Here is a 22,133-nt window from a genome sequence, read left to right as displayed (position 1 = left end):
GATTTGTTATTTTTAAACCAATGAAAGGAACAAGACAGTTTTTTTTTTAGTTTTGGTCTTGTGGGGAACTGCAAACCAGTTTGCTGTATTCCACACTTCCTGCTCAACAGGAGCAACTTGTCTGCAACCCTGGAAAAAATGAAGTCATCGCTGGATATAAGGTTTAGGTTTAGTGTTTGTGACCACATGCAGACATTTCTGTGTTATGTAAAGATTAGGCAAGGCAAGGCAAGGCAAGGCAAGTTTATTTGTATAGCACAATTCATACACAAAGTAATTCAAGGTGCTTCACAAAACAGAAGAATGCATTAAAATCACAATACATCATAGAAATAATCAACATAAAATTTACTTTAAAAGAAAAGAAAAAAAAATTTGAAAACTGATTTAAAAATAAAGGAAGGAAAGGAAAGAAAAGTGCAGATAGGACCTTTCAGTCAAGATTAAAACTGCAAGTACACAAAGAGAAAAACAACACCATAAGATCAATCTCACTTTCTAATTTTAGCACATTCCAGTAACTTTTTTTTTCAATGGAGCTGTTTACAGATTACACAAAAAAAAAAAAAAAAAAAAACTTTTCAACACAAATCAGAAAACATTATTGTTAGAGTGCGATGTCTGTCATTATAGACAATCTTTGTTCTGGAATACGTCATTACGTCAGCATATGTAAACGTTTCTTTTACGTGCAGTTGAAGATAAAAAAAAAAAAAAAAAAAAAACGTGCAGTTGAAGATAAAAAGGAAAGCGGGACCCTTCATGTGTGGAGAAAGACGAAGTGAGTGGGGACTGCACTTCAAGTGAACAGAAATTGTTTCCTGTGTCCATTTGTGAGAGCTAAGTAGCAAACTCGGTGTGTGGAGAAGAAGGATGTCTTTGACGGCTGCAGCGTCGGGAGAGAGTTCCCGGGCAGCGAGAGAGACAACGGCTGCGCGAGAGCCAACAATAAAAGGAAATAAGAAGGTTTCCAAACCTATATTAGAGCTATAAAAAACTCACAAGAGTGTTTTATCTCAGAGAAGTTGGATTGGAGCTACAGTTTTCATTTTCGGTCAGAAAAGCTGTTGAATCTATTTTAGGAGTAATGTTCATCCCACAGAAACTCAACTGTAACACCTCTTGATGACAGTCAAGTGCTGTTTACTTTGCACAGCTTTAAAAAAACAACCCAAATGAGCCTTTACAACAACTTCAAATTCATAGATCACAAAAAATCCTTATTATATGGGGCTGTTCTCATATTTATCCTTATATTTCACAACTAACCTCAAAATCTTAATAGCTGCATTGATTCAAGGAAGGAATTTCCTATGATTGGACTAAGAAGATTTTGCAATAAAAGTTATACTGAAGATCGTTTAAGGAATATTATCAGGTCCTTGAATTTGCTGCTGAATCGCTGAAATTTGGAAACCACTTGTCCAACTGTTCTTTAAGTGCCGTTCTGTAAAACCACAGACTGGAACAACAGCAACATGGAAAATTTGTAGATTTCTTCATTAAAAACCATTGAGCGTTTTCTTAGACTAAATTAAAAAAAAACTGACAGAGAAAACGTACAGATTTAGTGTAGTTTGATAAGATCTGCATCGGTTCTGATGTTTGTAGTTTGTGAAATCTCCAGACTGTGAGGTAGACTGATGAGATAGTCCCAACTCCAGACTGAGTATCCACACACAGATGCTGGAGAAATATGACAGCAGGAAAAATGAGCTGAAGTTTGGTTCTTGTGCCATCTACTGGATGGAGATTTCACCACACAGAAAAATGGGGACTTTGTCTAAACCCTACAAAAAGTTACACCATCACTTCTGCCTAGTATTCTAATATTCCTATATACCCAACAAAATGTATTTTTCATGAAAAATACATCAAAACGTGACAACACAAGATAAAATAGAGTGGTTTGCTTTTGTTTTCGACTGTGGGATGTGTAATAAAATGAAAAGAAAAACATAGGAAGTTCCTAAAAACACAAAATTACTGAAAACTTAGGAATTGAGAACAAAAATTTCCTAAACAATAAAAAAATGATACTAGGAACTTGGTCTTCGGCCCACCCATTCCTCGCACATGGGATACTTTCCCGGTGAAGGCACAGACTCCTTAACACGCGACATATTGAAATTAATGTAAATAATTTTGCTCGGGTGGAAAAATCACCCGAGCAAATATAGATAGTGCTCAAATGTTAAGACACACTAGTCTGCCTCAAGACCAGACTTGACTTTGGTCTTCAGGTTTGGGATTTATGTACAATACCCATGTGTGTATTCTTAGTTTTTTTTTTATCTTCAAGACATTACTGCAGAACTCAAAATATAAAGTTCTCCTTTGAATTAGGAAAACAGACATACCAACTGCCTGTAGTTGTGTCTCCATGAATTGTTAACAGTAGTTCAATGACATTTTGTGACCATAACTATCTGTTTTAACTGTAGGTTTTTTTTGTTTTTTTTTAAATGGTAAATGGCGTATACTTGTATAGCGCCTTTCTTCCTACAAGGACAAAGCGCTTTACAGTCACAGACCCATTCACCCAGTCACACACACATTCACACACACATTCATACACTGATGGCGGCTCCGCTGCCAAACACAGGCGCCTGCCTACCACCAGAGGCAAGGTGGGGTTCAGTGTCTTGCTCAAGGACACTTCGACTCATGGGTGTGCAAGGCGGGAATCGAACCTGCAATCTTATGATCATGGGTCGACCGCCCTACCGCTGCACCACGGCCGCCTTAACTGTAGGTTTTAAGGCTTTAGATGTGGAGCTGCAAAACAGAACTTTAGGTAATCTTTGCCTCAGGGTCAGTTAACTTGTCCTTCTCATTTATGACTGTTTTCAGCACATTTTTGGTTCCTATTTGTTCCAACTGAATTGATTCATAGATTACTCAAAACTTCTCTGCATTTTAATACCGACTCTCTGGACAAAAGGATAATGATTCTGTGAAAATTTCACTGAAACCAAGAATAAAAAACAGTTTTCGACATTTCACATGAAATTTAGTCAAAGTTATCGTTGACCTTTGCATTTTGGGTTATTGAACTAGATTCGCCACATCTCCTATGGGGACTATTAAGAACAAAGCGCAAGAAAATTGACATTTATTACCAGGATGCCAGTCACAACTTGCAGTCGTCACATTAAAGAACAGGCAGAGATGGTTAATTGACAGATTTTTATTGGCTTAATGCAGCTAAAATTAAGCAGCAGCAGTAAAGCTCTTCTTGATCAGGAGCACCTGTGAAAGCAGATATATTTAAATAGTTAGGTTTACAGCTGCTGCACTGCGTATCTTTTTGTATTCAATGTCTGATTGTGGTGACTCACCTCTGTTTTCTGTTAGGAGTGGTCTGCCAGCAAAAGAGGTTGCTAAGGGTAAAAGAACCTTAAATTGGTTCCGGGGAGGGAACCCAAATCATTGTAAAGTCAAGAGAGGAGATATAAAGTAGTAATTTTATTATTTGAGTGAATTTTACATGGGTTAAAAAGAGTTTAGTGAGTTATATTTTTCTATGGGTAAATATCTATTTTATAGGGGTTGGGGAAACTTTGAATGTGCATATATATATATATATATATATATAGATAGATATATAGATATCTATATCTATATGTCTATATAGATATATAGATATAGATATATATTTATATATTTATAGATATATATATAAAAACGCCCCTCTCACCCTCCGCGGGTGGTTTCTCCTCCAAGCTCGGGTCCTCTACCAGAGGCCTGGGAGCTTGAGGGTCCTGCAGTATCTTAGCTGTTCCTAGTACTGCACTTTTCTGGACTGAGAGGTCTGAGGTCTTTCCAGGTATCTGTTGTAGCCACTCCTCCAGCTTGGGGGTTACTGCCCCGAGTGCTCCAATTACCACAGGCACCACTGTCACCTTCACTTTCCAGGCTTTCTCCAGTTTTTCTCTGAGTCCCTGGTATTTCTCCAGTTTCTCATGTTCCTTCTTCCTGATGTTCCCATCGCTTGGCACTGCCACATCCACCACAACGGCTTTCCTCTGTTCTTTATCCACCACTACAATGTCTGGTTGGTTTGCCATTACCATCCTATCAGTCTGGATCTGGAAGTCCCACAGGATCTTTGCCCTCTCATTCTCTACCACCTTCGGAGGTGTTTCCCATTTTGACCTTGGGGTTTCCAGTTCATATTCTGCACACATGTTCCTGTATATTATTCCAGCCACTTGATTGTGGCGCTCCATGTATGCTTTCCCTGCCAGCATCTTACACCCTGCAGTTATGTGCTGGATTGTTTCAGGCTCTTTGCACAGCCTACACCTTGGGTCTTGTCTGGTGTGGTAGATCTGAGCCTCTATTGCTCTGGTGCTCAGGGCTTGTTCCTGAGCTGCCAGGCTGAGTGCTTCAGTACTGTCCTGTAGGCCAGCCCTTTCTAGCCATTGGTGGGACGTCTTGATATCAGCCACTTCAGTTATGGTCCAGTGGTACATCCCATGCAGGGGTCTGTCCTCCTATGAGGATCTGTCCTCCAGCACTGCATCCTCTGATCTCCATTGCCTGAGACACATTGAGCTTGATGTATTCATGCATCTTAGATGTTTTATCCTGGATAGTGGCTTCTACGCTCACTAGTCCCTGGCCTCCTTCCTTGCGGCTAGCATACAGTCTCAGTGTGCTGGATTTGGGGTGGAACCCTCCATGCGTGGTGAGGAGCTTTCGTGTTTTAACATCCATGGTCTTTATCTCTTCCTTTGGTCATCTTATTATTCTTGCAGGGTATCTGTTAACTGGCAGTGCGTAGCTGTTTATTGCCCGGGTCATATTTTTGCCATTGAGCTGGCTTCTCAGGACTTGCCTTACTCGTTGGAAGTATTTAGCTGTTGCAGCTTTCCTCGTTGCCTGCTCCAGGTTGCCATTTGCCTGCGGAATTCCAAGGTACTTGTAACTGTCCTCAATGTCTGCTATTGTTCTTTCTGGGATTGAGACCCCTCCTGCGTGGACTACCTTGCCTCTCTTTGTCACCATCCGGTTGCATTTCTCGATCCCAAATGACATCCCAATGTCAGTACTGTAGATCCTGGCGGTGTGGATCAGGGAGTCAATGTCATGCTCGCTCTTAGCATATAGCTTGATGTCATCCATGTAGATGAGGTGACTGATGTTGGCCCCATTTCTGAGTCGGTATCCATAGCCAGTCTTGTTGATTATTTGGCTGAGGGGGTTCAGACCTATGCAGAACATCAGTGGGGACAGAGCATCACCTTGGTATATCCCACATTTGATGGACACTTGTGCATGTGGCCTGCCATTGGCTTCAAGGGTGGTTTTCCACAGCTTCATTGAGTTTCCTATGAAAGCTCTTGGAGTCCTGTTGATGTTTTACAGCTCCAAGCATTCAGTGCTCCACGTGTGTGGCATTGAGTCATAGGCTTTCTTGTAATCAATCCAGGCTGTGCACAGGTTGGCGTGTCGTGACCTGCAGTCTTGAGCGACTGTTCTGTCAACCAGGAGTTGGTGTTTGGCTCTTCTGGAGTTTCTACCAATGCCCTTCTGTGTGTTGCTCATGTATTGATCCATGTGCCTATTTATCTTGGTTGCAATGATGTCCGACATGAGCTTCCATGTTGTGGAGAGACAGGTCTGCCGGTAGTTGGATGGGACTGCACCCTCCGAGTGATCCTTCTGGATCAGGAGTGTTCGCCCTTCCGTTAGCCATTCGGGGTGAGTCCCATCTCTTAGCAGCTGGTTCATTTGTGCTGCCAGGCGCTCGTGGAGTGCGGTAAGCTTCTTTAGCCAGTAGGCATGTATCATGTCAGGGCCCGGTGCTGTTCAGTTCTTCATGCCTGAGACTCTTTCTTGGATGTCTGCCACTGTGACGGATACTGGATTCTGTTCAGGGAGGTAGCTATGTTTTTTTCTCAGAGAAACCAGCAACTGGGCATTGCTGTTATGCGCTGCCTCTTTCTCCCATATACTTTTCCAGTAATGTTCATTTTCCAGCCTTGGTGGGTCTGCTCAGCTGTTTTGACCCTGCCACTGAGCGTACACTTTAGCAGGCTGAAAGTTTTGAGCCAAACCCAAGTCCTGAGACTCTGCTTGTGCTTCTACCATGATAGCCTTCAAGACTACGAGCTAAACGTGATATTGCCATGTGACAGACTGGCGACTTGTCCAAGGTGTAATCTTCCTTCACCCAACAATAGCTGGGATAGGCTCCAGCAACCCAGTGCCGGACAGGGATTCAGCAGGTTCACAAAATAGATGGATTACCAGATTATCCAGTTATTAAGTCAAATTATTTAAGCACTGAATCAGAGTAAAATAAAATGAAAATCATCTGTGCTTTTTCATATTTAACTTAATTTGAATAAGTTTAAAGAATATGATGGCTTTAGACCAAACATTCATTTCTATAGGAAGAGTTGATGCTGGAGAAATTTCCCTGCATTTCCTGCAACAATCTGTGTTGCCAGATCAACTTTTTTCCATCAACTTTAGGTTTTAATGGTGGGGAAACGACTTGCAAATATTATTTGCTGATTGTTTTTTAGGTTTAATTTCCAAAAGGTGATATTTGGAAATGACTTTTTGTTTTGGGGAGGTTGATCAAAGCGGTATATACCTTTAGGTCACCAGCGCTATACAAGTATACGCCATTTACATTTACTTTGGTCTCCTTTAGAGGCAGAAAGAGTGTACAAAAATAATACATCACCTAACTGCAGATGCTGAAGTAAAGTTTTGAATCAATTGATTGGTCATAAAAAAAGTTAGTGATTTTGCTAATATTTTATGTCAAAAAACTACTTATGACAGATTTGTCTTTTTTTGGCCTTTGTTTTCATTTCAAGCTCACTGCACATTACTGATACTTCACAAACATTACCAACTAGATTGTTGTGTTTCTGAAATTTGCAGAAAACTTACTGAGGATTACAATTTTTACCAAGTTACTCAAGCAAATGTTACTCAGCAACTGTGACTTGTTCACTTTTATACATTATAGAATTTATAAACTCCTAGGAACACAGGAACTAAATCCAGTTACAAAAAATATTCAAAACTTTCTCTGAATAATGATAAACTCATTCACTGACTTAAATTCTCATTCAACATACAATATTTACAACTCTGGCCCTGATTAACATTTAGACTCAAAGAGTAGGAGATACAATGTTTTATTTTTTATACATTTAAATATAGTGCAATTTCAGGGCTTGACATCCCCCTGACCTCATCCCAAGGTAAACATCAGAAAAACATGTTTTCACACAGCACTTTTCAATAAAACATTCAGTTTAGACCACTTCTTTGTGTCAGACAATACAAAAATCGCAACAATTTTCAAAAAACAAAAGCACGATTTGTGACGATTTTATATTTTGTTTTGTATTTCAAAGTCACTCAGTTTCACTATTATTCATTTATGCTTCCAGAAGATCAACTAGTATCCCTTAGGGATGTCATTTGAGGAAATGGTTACATAAAGTCTGCTCTTTGAAAGCTGGAACAAGTCAAATGAACAGATTTCCCACCAGTGTTGAGTTTCTCAGTGACGGCTCAGATACAAACATGATGCTTTGAGTCACATTTAAATATGAAACAATTCTGCATCATGTGACTATAACTTCAAGTGCAGACTAAAAGTTTATCTTACTTTCTGCCAAATTGAACAAAAACAACAAAAAAAAGTGATTTTGTAATGACATACAACTCCACTTAGTGGATCAATGCATAAATGCTTAGATGAATGCAGCATCAAATGGTAAAATCTCACCTTTTTTTCTCCTTGAGTGCAAATCAGATCTCAAACAATAAAACGTCTTGAGTCACATTAGCAACAGACAAGGCTGTAGCTGCAGGCACTGATGGTGTAACGCAACCACACTAGGGGAAAAACATGGAGATGATGGGAAAGCAGGTGGAAAACTGGGGTTCCCAAAAGGAAATGCCCTGAAACACAAACCAAAGCCTTGTGGATTCTCAGAGTAAACATTAAATCTTTGGGAAAACTTGTATGTTTGGCATGTTTGAGCCAGATAAAAGCTTTAAAACAGAAGAGTTGAAAATGAAAAGAAAAGCTTTGGATCTGATGCTGCAAAAACACTTGAACTTGTTTCTCACAAGTGTCCAGAAATGTTTACTTTATACAAAGATTCCACTAGGTGGCACTATGGAGCTATAGATGCCCATGAACGCAGATCAGCACTTGTGTTAATGCTGATCTCATCAGTCTCCTTTTCTGCTGGTGTCTGTCGTCTGTCCTCTCACGCTACGCAATGCTGCCAAGTTCTTGGGTTTCGGACTCAGATTCTCTAAAAATTAATCAGAGAAGAGAAAAAAAATGTTTGTTTTTTGGATAATTATCGTAGAACTGATAGTGATAGTAACAGGAGCTAAAAACAAGAAGACTTTTTTACTCACAGGCTGGCCTGCAGTACTTTGCTGTTGCTTTGCCTCCTTTCCTCATCGATGGGGTACATCCTTAATATCAACAACCCCACAATAATGAGAGCTATGGGAAATGCAGAGACCAGCACTTTCAGAGTTGTACTGACAGATTCTGGCTGAAAGCAGTTTCCGGTCACATATCCAGCAAATCTGGGGAAAAAATGTTCAGAGTTTGGCAAATGGCTCTTCACAAGATTATAAGTCAGATATTAGAATTAGGAAAACACACACATCTGCATAACAAAGTTACTTACTTTAGACAGAGAGTAGAAATACCCAGAGATAAGCCAGAGGCAAATTTGATGAAGAAAACATAGAAAGAGTAGAAGACTGCTTCATGGCCATGAACATTTGGATTGGTGACTTTGAAGTCATCCACCACATCGGGAAGCATTGACCTGAAGAACCACATTCAAAAATGACTTTAGGGGGAAGGAAAAAAGTAACCAAAAAACTGGATTCATGGATGTTCACCAAGGCAGGAGGAAAGACGCTCCCACGCTCATGCCAGCCGCCACAGACACCACGTATGACAAAGCCAGGTTGCTCTTGACAGAAACGATTAGGATGATGAAGGGAATAGCCCACTGCAAGAACACAAAAACATGTCAGCGACCCTGCAAGAAAATGTTGTGACTTCTTTAGAAGTAGTCACAGAAGATAACAGTCGACACTCACCAGGTTCCCGCAGAAAGCTGCAGTCTTCTTCCCAAACCTGGTCAGAAACCACTGCCACCATGGAATGGTTAGACCCGCAGAGAGCTGAAAAATACAATATGTGAATATAGTAAAAGCAGGAAGAAGCAATGGAAATTAAGGCCAATTGGATCTATCAGATAAAAAATAAATTCTATATATTTTGTTCTCAGAGGCAGAGAATGAGAATCTAACTATGTCAAAATGTCAAACAGCTTACTGTTAAGAATTAGAATCAGTTTTACTATAGAAAACCAAGAAATCAAGAAGAGTGTGTTTCATGTGTAGTGTTTTGGACAAAGCATCCTGTATTGAAGTATCTTTTTATCTTCCTTTTTGTGGAGAAGAATATATAATATAGAATATAGAAGAACATAGAAAACTAACAAGATACTGATCAAACCTGTTTTCTTATTGCGCTCTAAAAGAAACGTTCCATTTCAGGCTTTTGGTGTTTTTAATATCTTCTTGTGGCATTTGTCCTGATGATGGAGGACAGAAAATTAATCTTAACCTTCCATTTCTGAGTTTTGCTTTTTTCAAGTCGCTGTCAATCAGGAGCAGATGAAAATACGCAAAAAATACAAGACACATTCTGATGCCTCCACTTGCAGACAAATAGATCCATGTACGTTTTTGATTCCTTGTCGGAGCTGGAATCTGGATCAAAACTGTGCGGCTGGACAGCTCCAATATTGCTCACTATTTTTTTGTATCGGTATTGTTAGGCTAGGGGTGTGAGGGGCTGTGAACGAGTAACAGAGTGTGTAAACAGAGCGCAAAGTGAAGAGACAAGGGGGGCGGCCTTACTCCAAGTCAACAGTTCCAGCCACAACTCAGAGGAGAATTTCTCATGAATTACTGCCTCTATGCAGAAACTATGTCCTAGAAAACAACACACGTTTTAGCTAAAAACGACTCAATCATTAAAATACCACTGGAAACTTGTTTTGAGACAAAAAGTTTGAATATTTTTTTCTTTAATTGTGATAAACCTAACAGTAATATCAAAAAAGTCATATCAAAAAAGGAGAAAAAAACCTATTATACTATACTATATTTTTCTTGTTTTTATGGCAAATTTATCAAATAATTTTACATTTTTATAAAAAAATGTAACAGATTTGACTCCATGGAGAATGTGAAGAATAGTTAGAAACTGCCTTCAACCTTTATTACACTAATGGTTTAAACTTTATTCACTGAGCATGTATTGTCATCTCAGAATTAAATTACATTTGAAGACAGCACAGCCAAGCTATTTTCCTCACAGTTTATTCTCATACTCCCTTTTTCTGTGCATGTGTGATCTGCTGAGCAGGCCTCAGAGTTATCTTCACTTTAGCCTTGGAGCTTCTCTCCAGCAGTAACCTGTGGGCGTGATTTTCACATGGGGTCCATCGGACGATCTTCTGAATATGCAAATGCAGGGTTTTTATACCAAGCCCATCCCTGAGCTCGTTGGTTCGGACTTTGAATGCACCATGTTCATCTGTCTGTCCCTTCGTGTTTGTACGAAGTAAAACCTCCACAAAAGATAAGTAACTGTCTCTGAGTCTTATTCATTATTTCTGTGTGCAAGAAACTGACGAGGTTACGAACTAATATAATACAGTCCTTTCTAGACAATCCAGTTTCTTCACAGAAAACATATAAAAGTGATAAAAGGTTGGAATGTGCTGAAGGTGTAAATTAAACTCTGTTGGAGCTGAATAGGACGGGATAAATAGATTTATGAAACCCAAACATCTGTTCTGATCAAACCACAGAATCCTAGAAGATTCTGGGATTCTGTGGTTTCATCAGAACAGAGGTTCTCTCCTGCAATTCGAATGTTATCCATAAAAAAGCAGGACTCAGCCAACACACAAAAAAAGAACACCACCGCTAGATATTGGCACAAAAAACTAGTAACAAAACTGTACGGTTTATCCTCGTCTCACGCAGTCTTGGCACATAATTATAATGACGTGTGGGGTTCAGGCTCCCGGGAGTCTCAGGAACACACTCTGACACCTAAAAATCTCCCCTTTTAACATCAGAGAGTTCAGAGAAGCAGCTCAAACCAAGCTCTGGAACAAAGTTATGAGTCAAATCACTCACCATAATCACCAGGAGAATATTCTGGAAGTCTTTCCTCTGGCCAAGAGCATATGATAAGAAAAGACTGAAGTTTCCTTCCACTAACTGCAAAGAAAACATCAGGAAGTCAAGTATCAAAGCAAACTTACACTAATATACATTAGAAACCTTATAACCATATAACTTAATTGATTTATTAAAGACTAAAGGAGGAAAATAAAGGATTACCAGGAAACCCAGAGTTGTGCAGAGAAAGGCAGAGACCAGTTTGACATATGGTCCGTGGCTGACGACCAGCTTCAAGCCCTGGCGGAAAGTGAGCGGCTTTGACTTTCTCTTTACGCACTCTACAATCAGAGAGAAAAGACTAAATAACAAAAAAATATAAATGAAGTTTTGGATTAAAAAATTGGATACATAAAAAGTTATGTTTATACATTTTTGTTAAAAAAAAAAGTTAAAGCATGTGGCAAAACCAAAGAAAAAAGTCACGAGTTTTTGTATGAGAGGTTTTTGGCTTTGCACGTCTTTTTGACCAAATTTTGCTTCACTCCAAGCAAAAACCTTTCAAATAATAAACAAATTGTAGAATCTCAATGCTTTGCAAGTCTTGAGATTGTCTTTCCTTTGACTGACTTCTTCTGTGCGCCTGATTCATTCATTGGGAACAGGTGTTGTTTTGCATGACATTGTTTTTCTTTTTCTGCTGGAGAGTTCAAACCTTTCTGCTCCTTCACACCCAAAAACAGGATCACAGAACACAGGATGTAGATGATGCAGATGACTCCTGAAGAAATCATATACGCTTTTTTCTAAGGACAGACAAGTTTGGAAAAACCTCTGATTATCGAATGCCTTCCACAACATTTTTGAAGCAGTTTTTGGCATTTGAAGTTTCTGGTGTTTTTCTAATTAATATTGGTTTTCCTTTTAAAACATGAAGATAAATATAGTTTTCTAGTTGTTTTGCTTCAAAATCTGAGGTTAAGATCTTAGCCTAAACATACATTTGTCTGTAGAGTCTTATCCACATTTAATCAACATTTTTGTCTCTATAAAGCTGTAGATTGAAAACAATCACTCTACTGTAGAAAATGTCTCATGTAAATAAATACATAAAAACTAAAAATCTGATGCATCTAATAAGCTAAAATCCAATAATTAATTACTTACTGATTCCTCTAGTGAGGTTATGGTTCTATTGACTGTTGGTGGGATTGTGCTGTTCTTGTAATCATCATTGTCATCATCAACAGGACACGTCGAGACGCTACCAACAATCTGTCCTTGGATCGCAGTGCCCAGCATGGAACCCAAGAGCTCCACCGTCATCCCTGCAGAACCGGGTGGGAGGAGTCAGTGCATACGCCACAATACAAAAGAGGAAGTGTTTAACTTTGCAGCAGTCTGACATACGATATGCTGTGGCGGAATCCCGCTCCTCCTGTTTGGTGCTGATAAACATGGTGAGGGCTGAATATGGCACATGGAAGCACTGCAATACATAAAACCAACACTGTTAAAAACACTGATCAGTTGAAGCGGATCGTCCAAGGATTTTGAGATGAAGGTACAAACCGTTTGCATAGACTGGAAGAGGCAGTAAAATACCAGAAACCAGAGGACCTTCCCTTCTTCAAAATGAGGCACGTACCAAATCAAGAAGTATGTCAACACTGCGAACGGAGTGGAGCAGAGGATCCTGGATGGAAGAGTGAGGACAAACAGAAGTTGTGGGCACTTGTGCCAGATAGCAGCTCACATGAGGAAAACAAGGGCGCACATAGATCTAGTCGTCTTCAAGTGGATGTATCAGGATGGAGCAGAGCAGGAAGCTTGTGGCCCCACCCAGAGAATTTTTGTGCAACAAATACAATCTTTTCAAACAGCATTTTTTTCATCTGCTCCTGATTCACAACGATTTTAATAAAGAAATATTCAGAAATGCAGTTTTACACCTAGTATCCTTTCAGTTGTCCATCATCAGAAAACTGCACCAAGAACATAGAAAAACACCATTTTCCATCGGAGTGGGTATTTAACTCCATTAGTCAGCGTTTCCTTTTGAATAATCCCTCTAATCCTATTTATTTCAACAAAACTGGAGTCAGTCAAGACTGCATTGTGTGTGTGTGTGTGTGTGTGTGTGTGTGTGTGTGTGTTGGGGGTCGGCCGGACCAATAGCAGATCTACTCCAATTTAGCTCTTTCTCCCCCCCACAATGTTTTTTTTAACTCTGCAGCTCTTTGTGTGCAGTGCTTTGCTCCCAGATACGCATGAAAGGGAGCTACTGACCGGCCGCTGCCGTCAGGATGGAGAGAGCCCTAGCTGCCGATATTTAGCTACTTGTCTGGCGGGGCTGCCCCCAATTTTCTACAGCAGCACAGGAAGAGTTAGCTCTTCATGCATTCCTATGCGTCCGTGTTGCCACGCCCCAGACCCTGGAGGAAGCAACACGGGCGGAGGCCATCCTCTCCACCTCACGTGCGGTGTCCAGCGCTCAACCCTGCTTGAGGATGGTCAACCACGATGAGGAAACAGACGACATTTTCAGAGTCCAGTCATCTATGTCACAGCCATCTCAGCGTCATTCACTAGCCACCCGACGACCACACCGTCCCGTCGCAGTAACCGGTGTGGTGAGCACAGGCACATCGCACGCAACTGCCCTGCGCCAGCACCAAAGACCAGAACAGGGTCGCCTAAGGGACACGACAACGGGATGGTCAGATAAGGGGCTGCCATCCCAACCACTAACACCCCTCTAAGGCCAATTCACACTGGTTGGGCGTCTAGGTCACACCAGAGGGTTTTACTTGAACTGTCAGCTAGAAGATCTACATTGTCAGGCTCTAATGGACACCGGGTCTACAACCTCATTTTGCAGCCGGACGTTCATAACTCATGGACACCCAGCTAATGACTGTAACTGAAGAAAAAGCTGGTCTGGTTGTGCGGAAGCTGCAGAACTGGAGGACAGGACATTTTGCATGAATTTAAGCTGGCCAATATTACGGAGCCCTGCATTATTGGCTTTGACCTCATGTCCCGCTGGGGGGGGGTTCGATTGATGCCGCCCAAGCAAGCATTGCCGTTGGGGCAGAGACCGTGGCTCCAACGTGGAAGAATGAAAAACTCGTCTTTCTCTTTCGGCTTTTCCCATCAGGGGTCGCCACAGCGAATCATCCTTTTCCACCTCACTCTATCATGGACATCTTCTACCCTAACATTAGCCAACTTCATGTCCTCTGTTAAGACATCCATGTATCTCCTCTTTGGCCGTCCTCTTGCCCTCCTGCCAGGCAGCTCCATCTCCAACATCCTTCTACCAATATATCCACTATCCCTCCTCTGAACATGTCCAAACCATCTCAGTCTGGCTTCTCTGACTTTGTCGCTAACACAGGCAACATGAGCCGTCCCTCTGATGTACTCGTTCCTTATCCTGTCTAACCTGGTCACTCCTAAGGAGAACCTCAACATCTTCATCTCCGCTACCTCCATCTCAGCCTCTTGTCTCTGTCTCACTGCTACCGTCTCTAACCCATAGAGCAGAGCTGGTCTCACCACTGTCTTGTACACCTTTCCTTTGAGTCTTGCTGGCACTCTTCTGTCACACAACACTCCTGACACTTTCCTCCAACCGCTCCAACCTGCCTGCACTCGCCTCTTCACCTCTTTTCCACACTCCCCATCACACTGAACTGTTGATCCCAAGTACTTAAACTCCTGCACCTTCTTCACCTCAGTCCCCTGTAACCTAACGCTTCTACCTTGATCCCTCTCGTTCAGACACATGTATTCTGTCTTACTACGACTGACCTTCATACCTCTTCTTTCCAGAGCAAACCTCCACCTCTCTAGCTGTTCCTCCACCTGCTCTCTACTCTCACTGCAAATTACAATGTCATCCGCAAACATCATTGTCCAGGGAGATTCCTGTCTTACCTCGTCTGTCAGCCTGTCCATCAGCATAGCAAACAAAAAAGGACTCAAAGCTGATCCTTGGTGTAGTCCCACCTCCACCTTGAACTCCTCTGTCTGACCTACAGCACATCTCACCACCGTCATACTTCTCTCATACATGTCCTGAACTACTCTGACATACTTTTCTGCCACTCCAGACGACCTCATACAGTACCACAGCTCCTCCCTCGGCACCCTGTCATACGCCTTCTCTAAATCTACGAACACACAATGCAGCTCCTTCTGACCTTCTCTGTACTTTTCCATCAACATTCTCAAAGCAAAAATGGCATCAGTGGTGCTCTTACGGGGCATGAAACCATACTGCTGCTCACAAATCTCCACCTTCTTCCTAAGCCTGGCTTCCACTACTCTTTCCCACAGCTTCATTGTGTGGCTCATCAACTTTATTCCTCTATAGTTGCTGCAGTTCTGCGTGTCACCCTTGTTCTTAAAGATTGGGACCAGAACGCTTCTCCTCCATTCCTCAGGCATCTTCTCACTCTCTAAAATCCTATTGAACAACCTTGTTAGAAATTCCACTGCTGTCTCTCCTAGGCACTTCCATACCTCCACAGGTACGTCATCAGGACCAACGGCCTTTCCGCTCTTCATCCTTTTCAGAGCCTTCCTAACCTCATCCTTTCCAATCTCTGCTACTTCCTGCTCCACAACAACCACATCTTCCTCCCTTCTTTCCCTGTCATTTTCCTCGTTCATCAGCTCCTCAAAATACTCCTTCCATCTTTTCTGTACACTCTCTTGGGTTGTTAGCACCTTTCCATCTCTGTCCTTAATCACCCTTATCTGTTGCACGTCCTTCCCATCTCTGTCTCTCTGTCTGGCTAGCCTGTACAAGTCCTTCTCTCCTTCCTTTGTGTCTAACCTGTCATATAGCTCATCGTAAGCTTTCTGTTTGGCCTTTGCCACCTCTCTCTTCACTTTACGCTGCGCTTCCTTGTACTCCTGTCTACCTTCCTCAGTCCTTTCTACATCCCACTTCCTTTTAGCCAACCTCTTCCTCTGGACGCATTCCTGTACTTCCTCATTCCACCACCAAGTCTCTTTACCGTCTTTCCTCTTTCCAGATGACACACCTAGCACCTTCCTACCTGTTTCCCTGATAATCTCTGCTGTAGTTTCCCAGTCCTCTGGAAGCTCATCCTGACCACCCAGGACCTGCCTCAACTTCTGCCTAAATTCCTCACAAGTTTCTTCATTCTGTAGCTTCCACCACTTGGTCTTCTTTTCTGTTTTCCCCTCTCTTCTTCTTCCTGACCTCCAGAGTCATCTTACACACCACCATGCGGTGCTGTCTGGCTACACTCTCTCCTACCACCACTTTGCAGTCATTAACCTCTCTCAAATGACCTCGTCTACGTAGGATGTAGTCCACCTGAGTACTCCTACCTCCACTTCTGTATGTCACTCTATGTTCCTCTCTCTTCTGGAAGTAAGTGTTGACTACAGCCATTTCCATCCTCTTCGCAAAGTCCACCACCATCTGTCCCTCCAGATTCCTTTCCTTCACACCAAACCTGCCCATCACCTCCTCATCACCTCTGTTGCCCTCACCAACATGCCCATTAAAGTCTGCTCCAATAACAACTTTCTCTCCTCTGGGAAAACTCTCTATGACCTCATCCAACTCACTCCAGAATCTCTCCTTCACTTCTAACTCACAGCCAACCTGTGGCGCATACCCACTGACTACATTCACCATCACCCCTTCAATTTCTAACTTTAGGCTCATCATCCTGTCTGAGACTCTTTTCACCTCTAGAACACTGTTTACAAACTCCCCCTTCAGAATCCCTCCTACCCCGTTTCTCTTCCTATCAACACCATGATAGAACAGTTTGTATCCTCCTCCAATACTACGTGCCTTGCTGCCCTTCCACCTTGTCTCCTGCACACACAGTACATCTACCTTCCTTCTCTCCATCATGTCTGCCAGCTCTCTGCCTTTCCCTGTCATTGTGCCAACGTTAAGAGTCCCTATTCTCAAACCTATGTTCCTGCCTTTTCCCTTCTCTCTCTGGCCACGGACCCTTCTGCCTCCCCTCTTTCTTCCACCAACAGTAGTCAAATTTCCACCGACACCCTGTAGGTTAACAGCATCGGTGGCGGTCGTTGTTAACCCGGGCCTCGACCGATCCGGTATGTCTAAAGTGTTGTGGATGATTCGCATGGTTATTTTGGCAATTTTTTACGCCGGATGCCCTTCCTGACGCAACCCTCTCTATTTATCCGGGCTTGGGACCGGCACAGAAGTTACTGGCTTGCAACCCCTGTGGCTAGATTGGAAGAATGAAAAAGAAAAGGAAGAATGAAAAACTATTGACCTAAAATGATTCCTACTGCCAGCGGTGTCGCACCAACTGTCTCACGACACGAGTGAGCGCAGTGAGGCTTACAGTAGCCCGTGGGCGGCACCTGCTGTCTTAGTGAAAAAGAAAAACAGAGACTGGCGGTTCTGTCACCTGTTGGTGCATCCAGACAAGTTCGAGGCCGCCCTAGGTAATCTATGGGAGGTGTTTGTTTCCATCCGAGGAGCCGGTCTAAGACTGAACCTAGCTAAGTACAGCCTCCTAAACAAAGAAACTAAGTTCCTGGGCCATGTGGAGTGGCCATCAACCCAGCCAAGGTGGCAGTTGTGAGAAACTGGCCCACCCCCACAAACGTCAGTAAGCTGCTAAGCTTTCTGGGGTTAGCCTCATACTCCTCATACGCCAACTAACTAACAAGGGACAGAAGTTCAGATGAACTGATTCTTGTGCTGCTTTGTTTGACCAGCTTAGGGCAGCGGCACCAGTCGAGGAGATGTTCACTGGCTTCGGGGCACCGGCTGATCTCCACAGTGACCAAGACAGAAACTTTGATTCCCAGGTGTTTTGTGAGGTTTGCAGTCGCTTGGGGATATAAAAGACAAGAACCACCCCACTTAATCCTCAAAGCGATGGGCTGGTAGAACATTTCAACCGTACCCTGGCCACACAGCTGGTGATCTTGACCTGTCATCACCAGCGGGACTGGGACCGTTTTCTGCCCTTGGCTCTCTGATCTTATCGCACCGCAGTTCAGAAGTCCAGCCAGTGCACACCTGCAGAGATTATGTTTGGATAGGAGCTCTGGACACCGGTGAACTTGGTGTTTGGAGCACCACCTTAACCAGAGATCTTCGGTGGAAAAGAAATGGATTACTGTTGCCGACTCAAGGACCGCCTGCATGAAATCCATGAATTCACCCGTGGAGCATTGGCTGGGGCTGGTGTGCGGCAGAAGAGGGCTTATGACAGCACCGTCAGGGACGTGGTGAGGTGCTGCACTGACTGTCAGATGTGGTTTATAGGCTGCCTGTGCCAGGCAAGGGACCAGCTGTCGCACTTCATCATGACTGACTGGCCCCTTACCAGCCCCTTGTTCCACGGACTATTGAAACAGAAGGTGGACTTATTAACATGGACTCGAACGAGCCAGACCCCAGTTCACCCTCACGCAGACGCCCTGCATATCTCAATGACTTTGTGGTAGATAGGGTTGCCGAGGACGGCTGATCCTTCAGAAGGGGGCTATGTAGTTGGATCTGCTGTCAGAGGGAACAGCGCGGGGGATACAATCCCTTTTGGCTGCTCTGGTCGAATTAGGGGCAAGCACGGATTTCCTTTTGCCTATGTTTCCTGTCATCTGGCTGTTTTACGTCGTTTCACCTTTAGTTATTTCATTCTGTTGTGGTCACTTCTTTTTTGTGCCATGAGTGTGCGAGGGGGAGAGGATGATGACCCCGGTGCAATGTGCATTATGCGTTCTAAAATAAGAGCCTGAAGTTCCTCCTATCTCATCTCTCTGCTTCTTTCATCCTTCTTTCATCCATTTGCTACAATTATTCTCCACAGTGTGAATTATTTTATCAGGTGGAAGCCGGTTGTCGTAGCTGAATAAATGTGGGTTTATTATGGATCTACTCTGCAGCAGAAAAATATGAATGTTAGCATGTGTTTCGAAGGGTTATTCATTTTTTTTGAAAAGATCACCATAAAGGTCCTGCAGGGTGCCACATTTTTCAGCAAAGACAGCTTGATAAGTGAGAACATTTAAAAACAGTCCATTTCTGACAGCTAAATATTTCATTTGCATTTTGCTTTTTGAGACAGAATAAAATTTCAGCCTAAACTCTTCTGACACAGGAAAACCTGTGGTCTTTACTGCAAAACCGCCTCTGTGTTCAGGGAATCAAATGCACACGCGGCTCTTGCCTTGGCCCTCACCATTGGTTCAAATCTGATGGTTGTTGGGGGTTGGACCAATAACAAGCAGAAGATGGCAACTTCTTCTTCCCTTCCCTTACCCCACCAGATCCTCCAACGTGGAGCACAGCCGTTATTTATTTTTATTTTCAGATGCAAATTTCTAGAAAATTATCTAGTTTTAATTTAGAAAAAAAAATTCAGTTTCGTATATCACACTGCAGGTTTAAGTTGTGGTTTCTAAAAAAAGATCATGAAGAAATTCCGCACGCACAGCATGCAGTCCTCTTTCTTCAACACTTTTTTCACTCACATGAGCCACAGTAATGTCATCCAGAAAGGACAACTTGTGTATCTAGGGCTAGGCGTGAAGCCAAGGATGCACGTGTGCTAAATTCTTTCCACACCAGGATGTAAAATTAAAACAGGTGTTGGCACGTTTGAAGTTTGAGGTACACAAGCATATTAACCTCGTGAGATTAATATGCTAAAATGTATGGATCTCTTTATTTCTTCTTCAACATCTCCCTCAGCCTTGTTGCCACCGTTACTGACTTTTTTTTTTTTAATTTCTCCCCGATTGTTTCCTTTTTTTTCTGCACCTCATGTACTTCATCCCTGCTTCAGACACCTACCATGGCATCATGCGACCCACCCTGGTCCATCTACTGTGGCTCACCAGGAACCCCACAGTCGGGTCAGTGATGGCATCCCAGGCCCTCCCCGCAAACAAGATGATGGAGGCATTTAAGGGGTCCAACTAGAGGATTTTGGAGGGGGAAAAAAGTGTTAAATTGAACAAAAGCTGTCTTTTTTTTTAAGTTATCCATTTCAAAGCTCCTGTAGTGATATTGTTCTCTAAGAATAGCAGTAATGAACATTCCTGCTGCGACTAATTGACCAACAAAGAAAGCAGCAGGACTTGACTGCAATAGAAATCTGCTAAACTGCAGATGAATATGTATTGATGAAGAAGAAAAACTGTGTGAACTGGGAAGTGTTCATTTTAACACTGCTGTAGCAGCAAAATCTTTTAACAGACTTCTATTTTGAAAATAATGTTAAACCACAGTGTTCCAACTTTACATCTACTTTTCTTTGTTTATTTTTCTGAAATCTGCTTTACCAATACGATGAATTTTAAATGAAGCCATTAAGTCCATTTCTTTTTTGTTTTTACCTGTGCCACATCTAGCAGGAACATCTGGAGGAAGAAGCCCAGCGCACTGCCTGTAATCTGATAAGGAGCTCCTCCAAAAGCAAAGCAAAGTTTATTGCATACAGACAGCTGAGGTTTTTGCTTTTTCACCTGGAGAAAGAAAAAAAAGAGATTTATGTGACATTGGGAATATATAAAATGACTAGCCCGTTAAAGCTCATAGGATGCTGGAGGTAACATTATTTTTTATGCAGAACAGCTTCCAATCAGCACATATTTATTGTGGGAAAATGTATTTTTTTTTATTCAAGGGAAATCAATTAATCAATTAACACAAATAGCCACAAAAATGAGAAGAGAAATTGCACATAAATTTAAACAAAATTTTAGCAGCAGCTGAGTAGGTGGGGATTTACCCTCCTAAAGTTCAATATTTTAATTTATGCAAATGAGGTGTTCTATTAATCTAGACTAAAATTTGCTGAACTATAAAAATGGATGTGGAATTACTCAGAGCAGATATGATGTGGACTGAAGTGATCCATTCACAGAAACACACTCACACACACTTTCCCTGTTTTTATTTTTATAGGGATGCCAGCTGCCTCCAAACACAAACTGTATTTTAAGTGTTTTGTTTTAACGTGATAAGGAAAATGGGAATGAGTAAGTGCATCTGCTGATGCTGCATTACTCAGAGCACATGACGTTTCTGCACGAGAGGACCGGTGCAGTCAGTGCTGCGGCCCCTTAAGAAAACATGTGTGTTAAATCTATATATTAAAACAACTAAATAAAATACATTTTAAAAAACGGTTCCCAAATGAAAATTCGAGACAAACTATGTGAGATATAAATCTAAAAGACAAACAAACATGAAACTGATACAAAATAAATAGATATGTTTAAAGCCCGTTTCAAATTCAGGCTCTCCTACACACGAGCCAAACGTCTTACCGTCTCGCTGATGTCTTTTTGAGGTTTGAGTGTTTGCAAAGTCCCGGCGTACGATGTGGCGTCCTGTCCTTTTGCCATTGTGCGCGAAAAGTGGAAAATAAAACGATGTTTTTATTTTTGTTTTATGTTATTCAATCCTTTTACTGAGATAAAATAAAATAAAAAAGCGAAAACATTTCAGAACTGCAAGCGGTAACTCAAAGCTTTACTATCTGTTTCGGCTCGCGCATGTGCCGAAGTCATTCATAATCGTGGCTACGTCATCCTGTGACGTATATGTCATTTTGAAGCTTCTGATTGGTCCAATTTCAGCAAGCCCACTTTTTTTTTTTTTTTTTTTTTTTTTTGCAGAGGATCGCTGCAGCTTTTATTCTCCTTTTCATTCACAAACTTTTTTTTTTTTTTTTTTTTTATAGAACACAATACAAAACAATACCAGAACATTTACATAAAAATTACAAAATATGGCGAATACAAAAGAGAATACTATAATTGGAAAGGAAGCAAAAAGAAGAAAAAATTCTTATCAGTATGCAAACATAACCTATTTATATTCATAATCATAGAGAAATCAGGGAAAAGTATAA

At 41.9% G+C, this 22,133-nt stretch overlaps 1 protein-coding gene across 2 annotated transcripts; it reads right to left on the bottom strand.

The window, feature by feature from the left end:
• Positions 1-7,150: 7,150 nt before the first annotated feature.
• Positions 7,151-21,815, bottom strand: LOC101156211 (sodium-dependent lysophosphatidylcholine symporter 1-B). 2 transcript variants are annotated; one of them, XM_023951813.2, is made up of 14 exons: positions 21,547-21,815; positions 20,611-20,739; positions 20,066-20,190; positions 12,796-12,919; positions 12,634-12,712; positions 12,391-12,551; positions 11,939-12,029; positions 11,446-11,564; positions 11,239-11,322; positions 9,118-9,201; positions 8,914-9,026; positions 8,694-8,837; positions 8,413-8,589; positions 7,151-8,303 (listed from the first exon to the last, which is right to left on the bottom strand). In XM_023951813.2, exons 1-14 carry the CDS (start codon positions 21,622-21,624, stop codon positions 8,261-8,263), a joined length of 1,551 nt encoding a protein of 516 aa, XP_023807581.1. In that variant the 5' UTR covers positions 21,625-21,815; the 3' UTR covers positions 7,151-8,260. The 2 variants fall into 2 exon arrangements, with proteins under 2 accessions (XP_023807581.1, XP_078796867.1); XM_078940741.1 differs by having other exon boundaries at positions 7,151-7,941.
• Positions 21,816-22,133: the final 318 nt, after the last annotated feature.

This window comes from Oryzias latipes, chromosome 22, assembly GCF_053564925.1.
Source record: "Oryzias latipes strain Hd-rR chromosome 22, Olatipes_Hd-rR_3.1".
Lineage (NCBI taxonomy): Eukaryota > Metazoa > Chordata > Actinopteri > Beloniformes > Adrianichthyidae > Oryzias > Oryzias latipes.
The sequence above is the reverse complement of the archived record's forward strand: the minus strand, read 5'-3'. Positions and strand labels throughout refer to the sequence as shown.

What these genes read in the sequence shown, in the direction of transcription:
- LOC101156211 (XM_078940741.1), bottom strand. Translation starts at nt 21,624, where the DNA reads ATGGCAAAAGGACAGGACGCCACATCGTACGCCGGGACTTTGCAAACA. An exon ending in AAAAAGACATCAGCGAGACG is followed by an intron (nt 20,740 to 21,546) that starts GTAAGACGTTTG and finishes TTCTTTCTCCAG; the next exon opens with GTGAAAAAGCAAAAACCTCA. An exon ending in TCTTCCAGTCTATGCAAACG is followed by an intron (nt 12,713 to 12,795) that starts GTTTGTACCTTC and finishes TATGTATTGCAG; the next exon opens with TGCTTCCATGTGCCATATTC.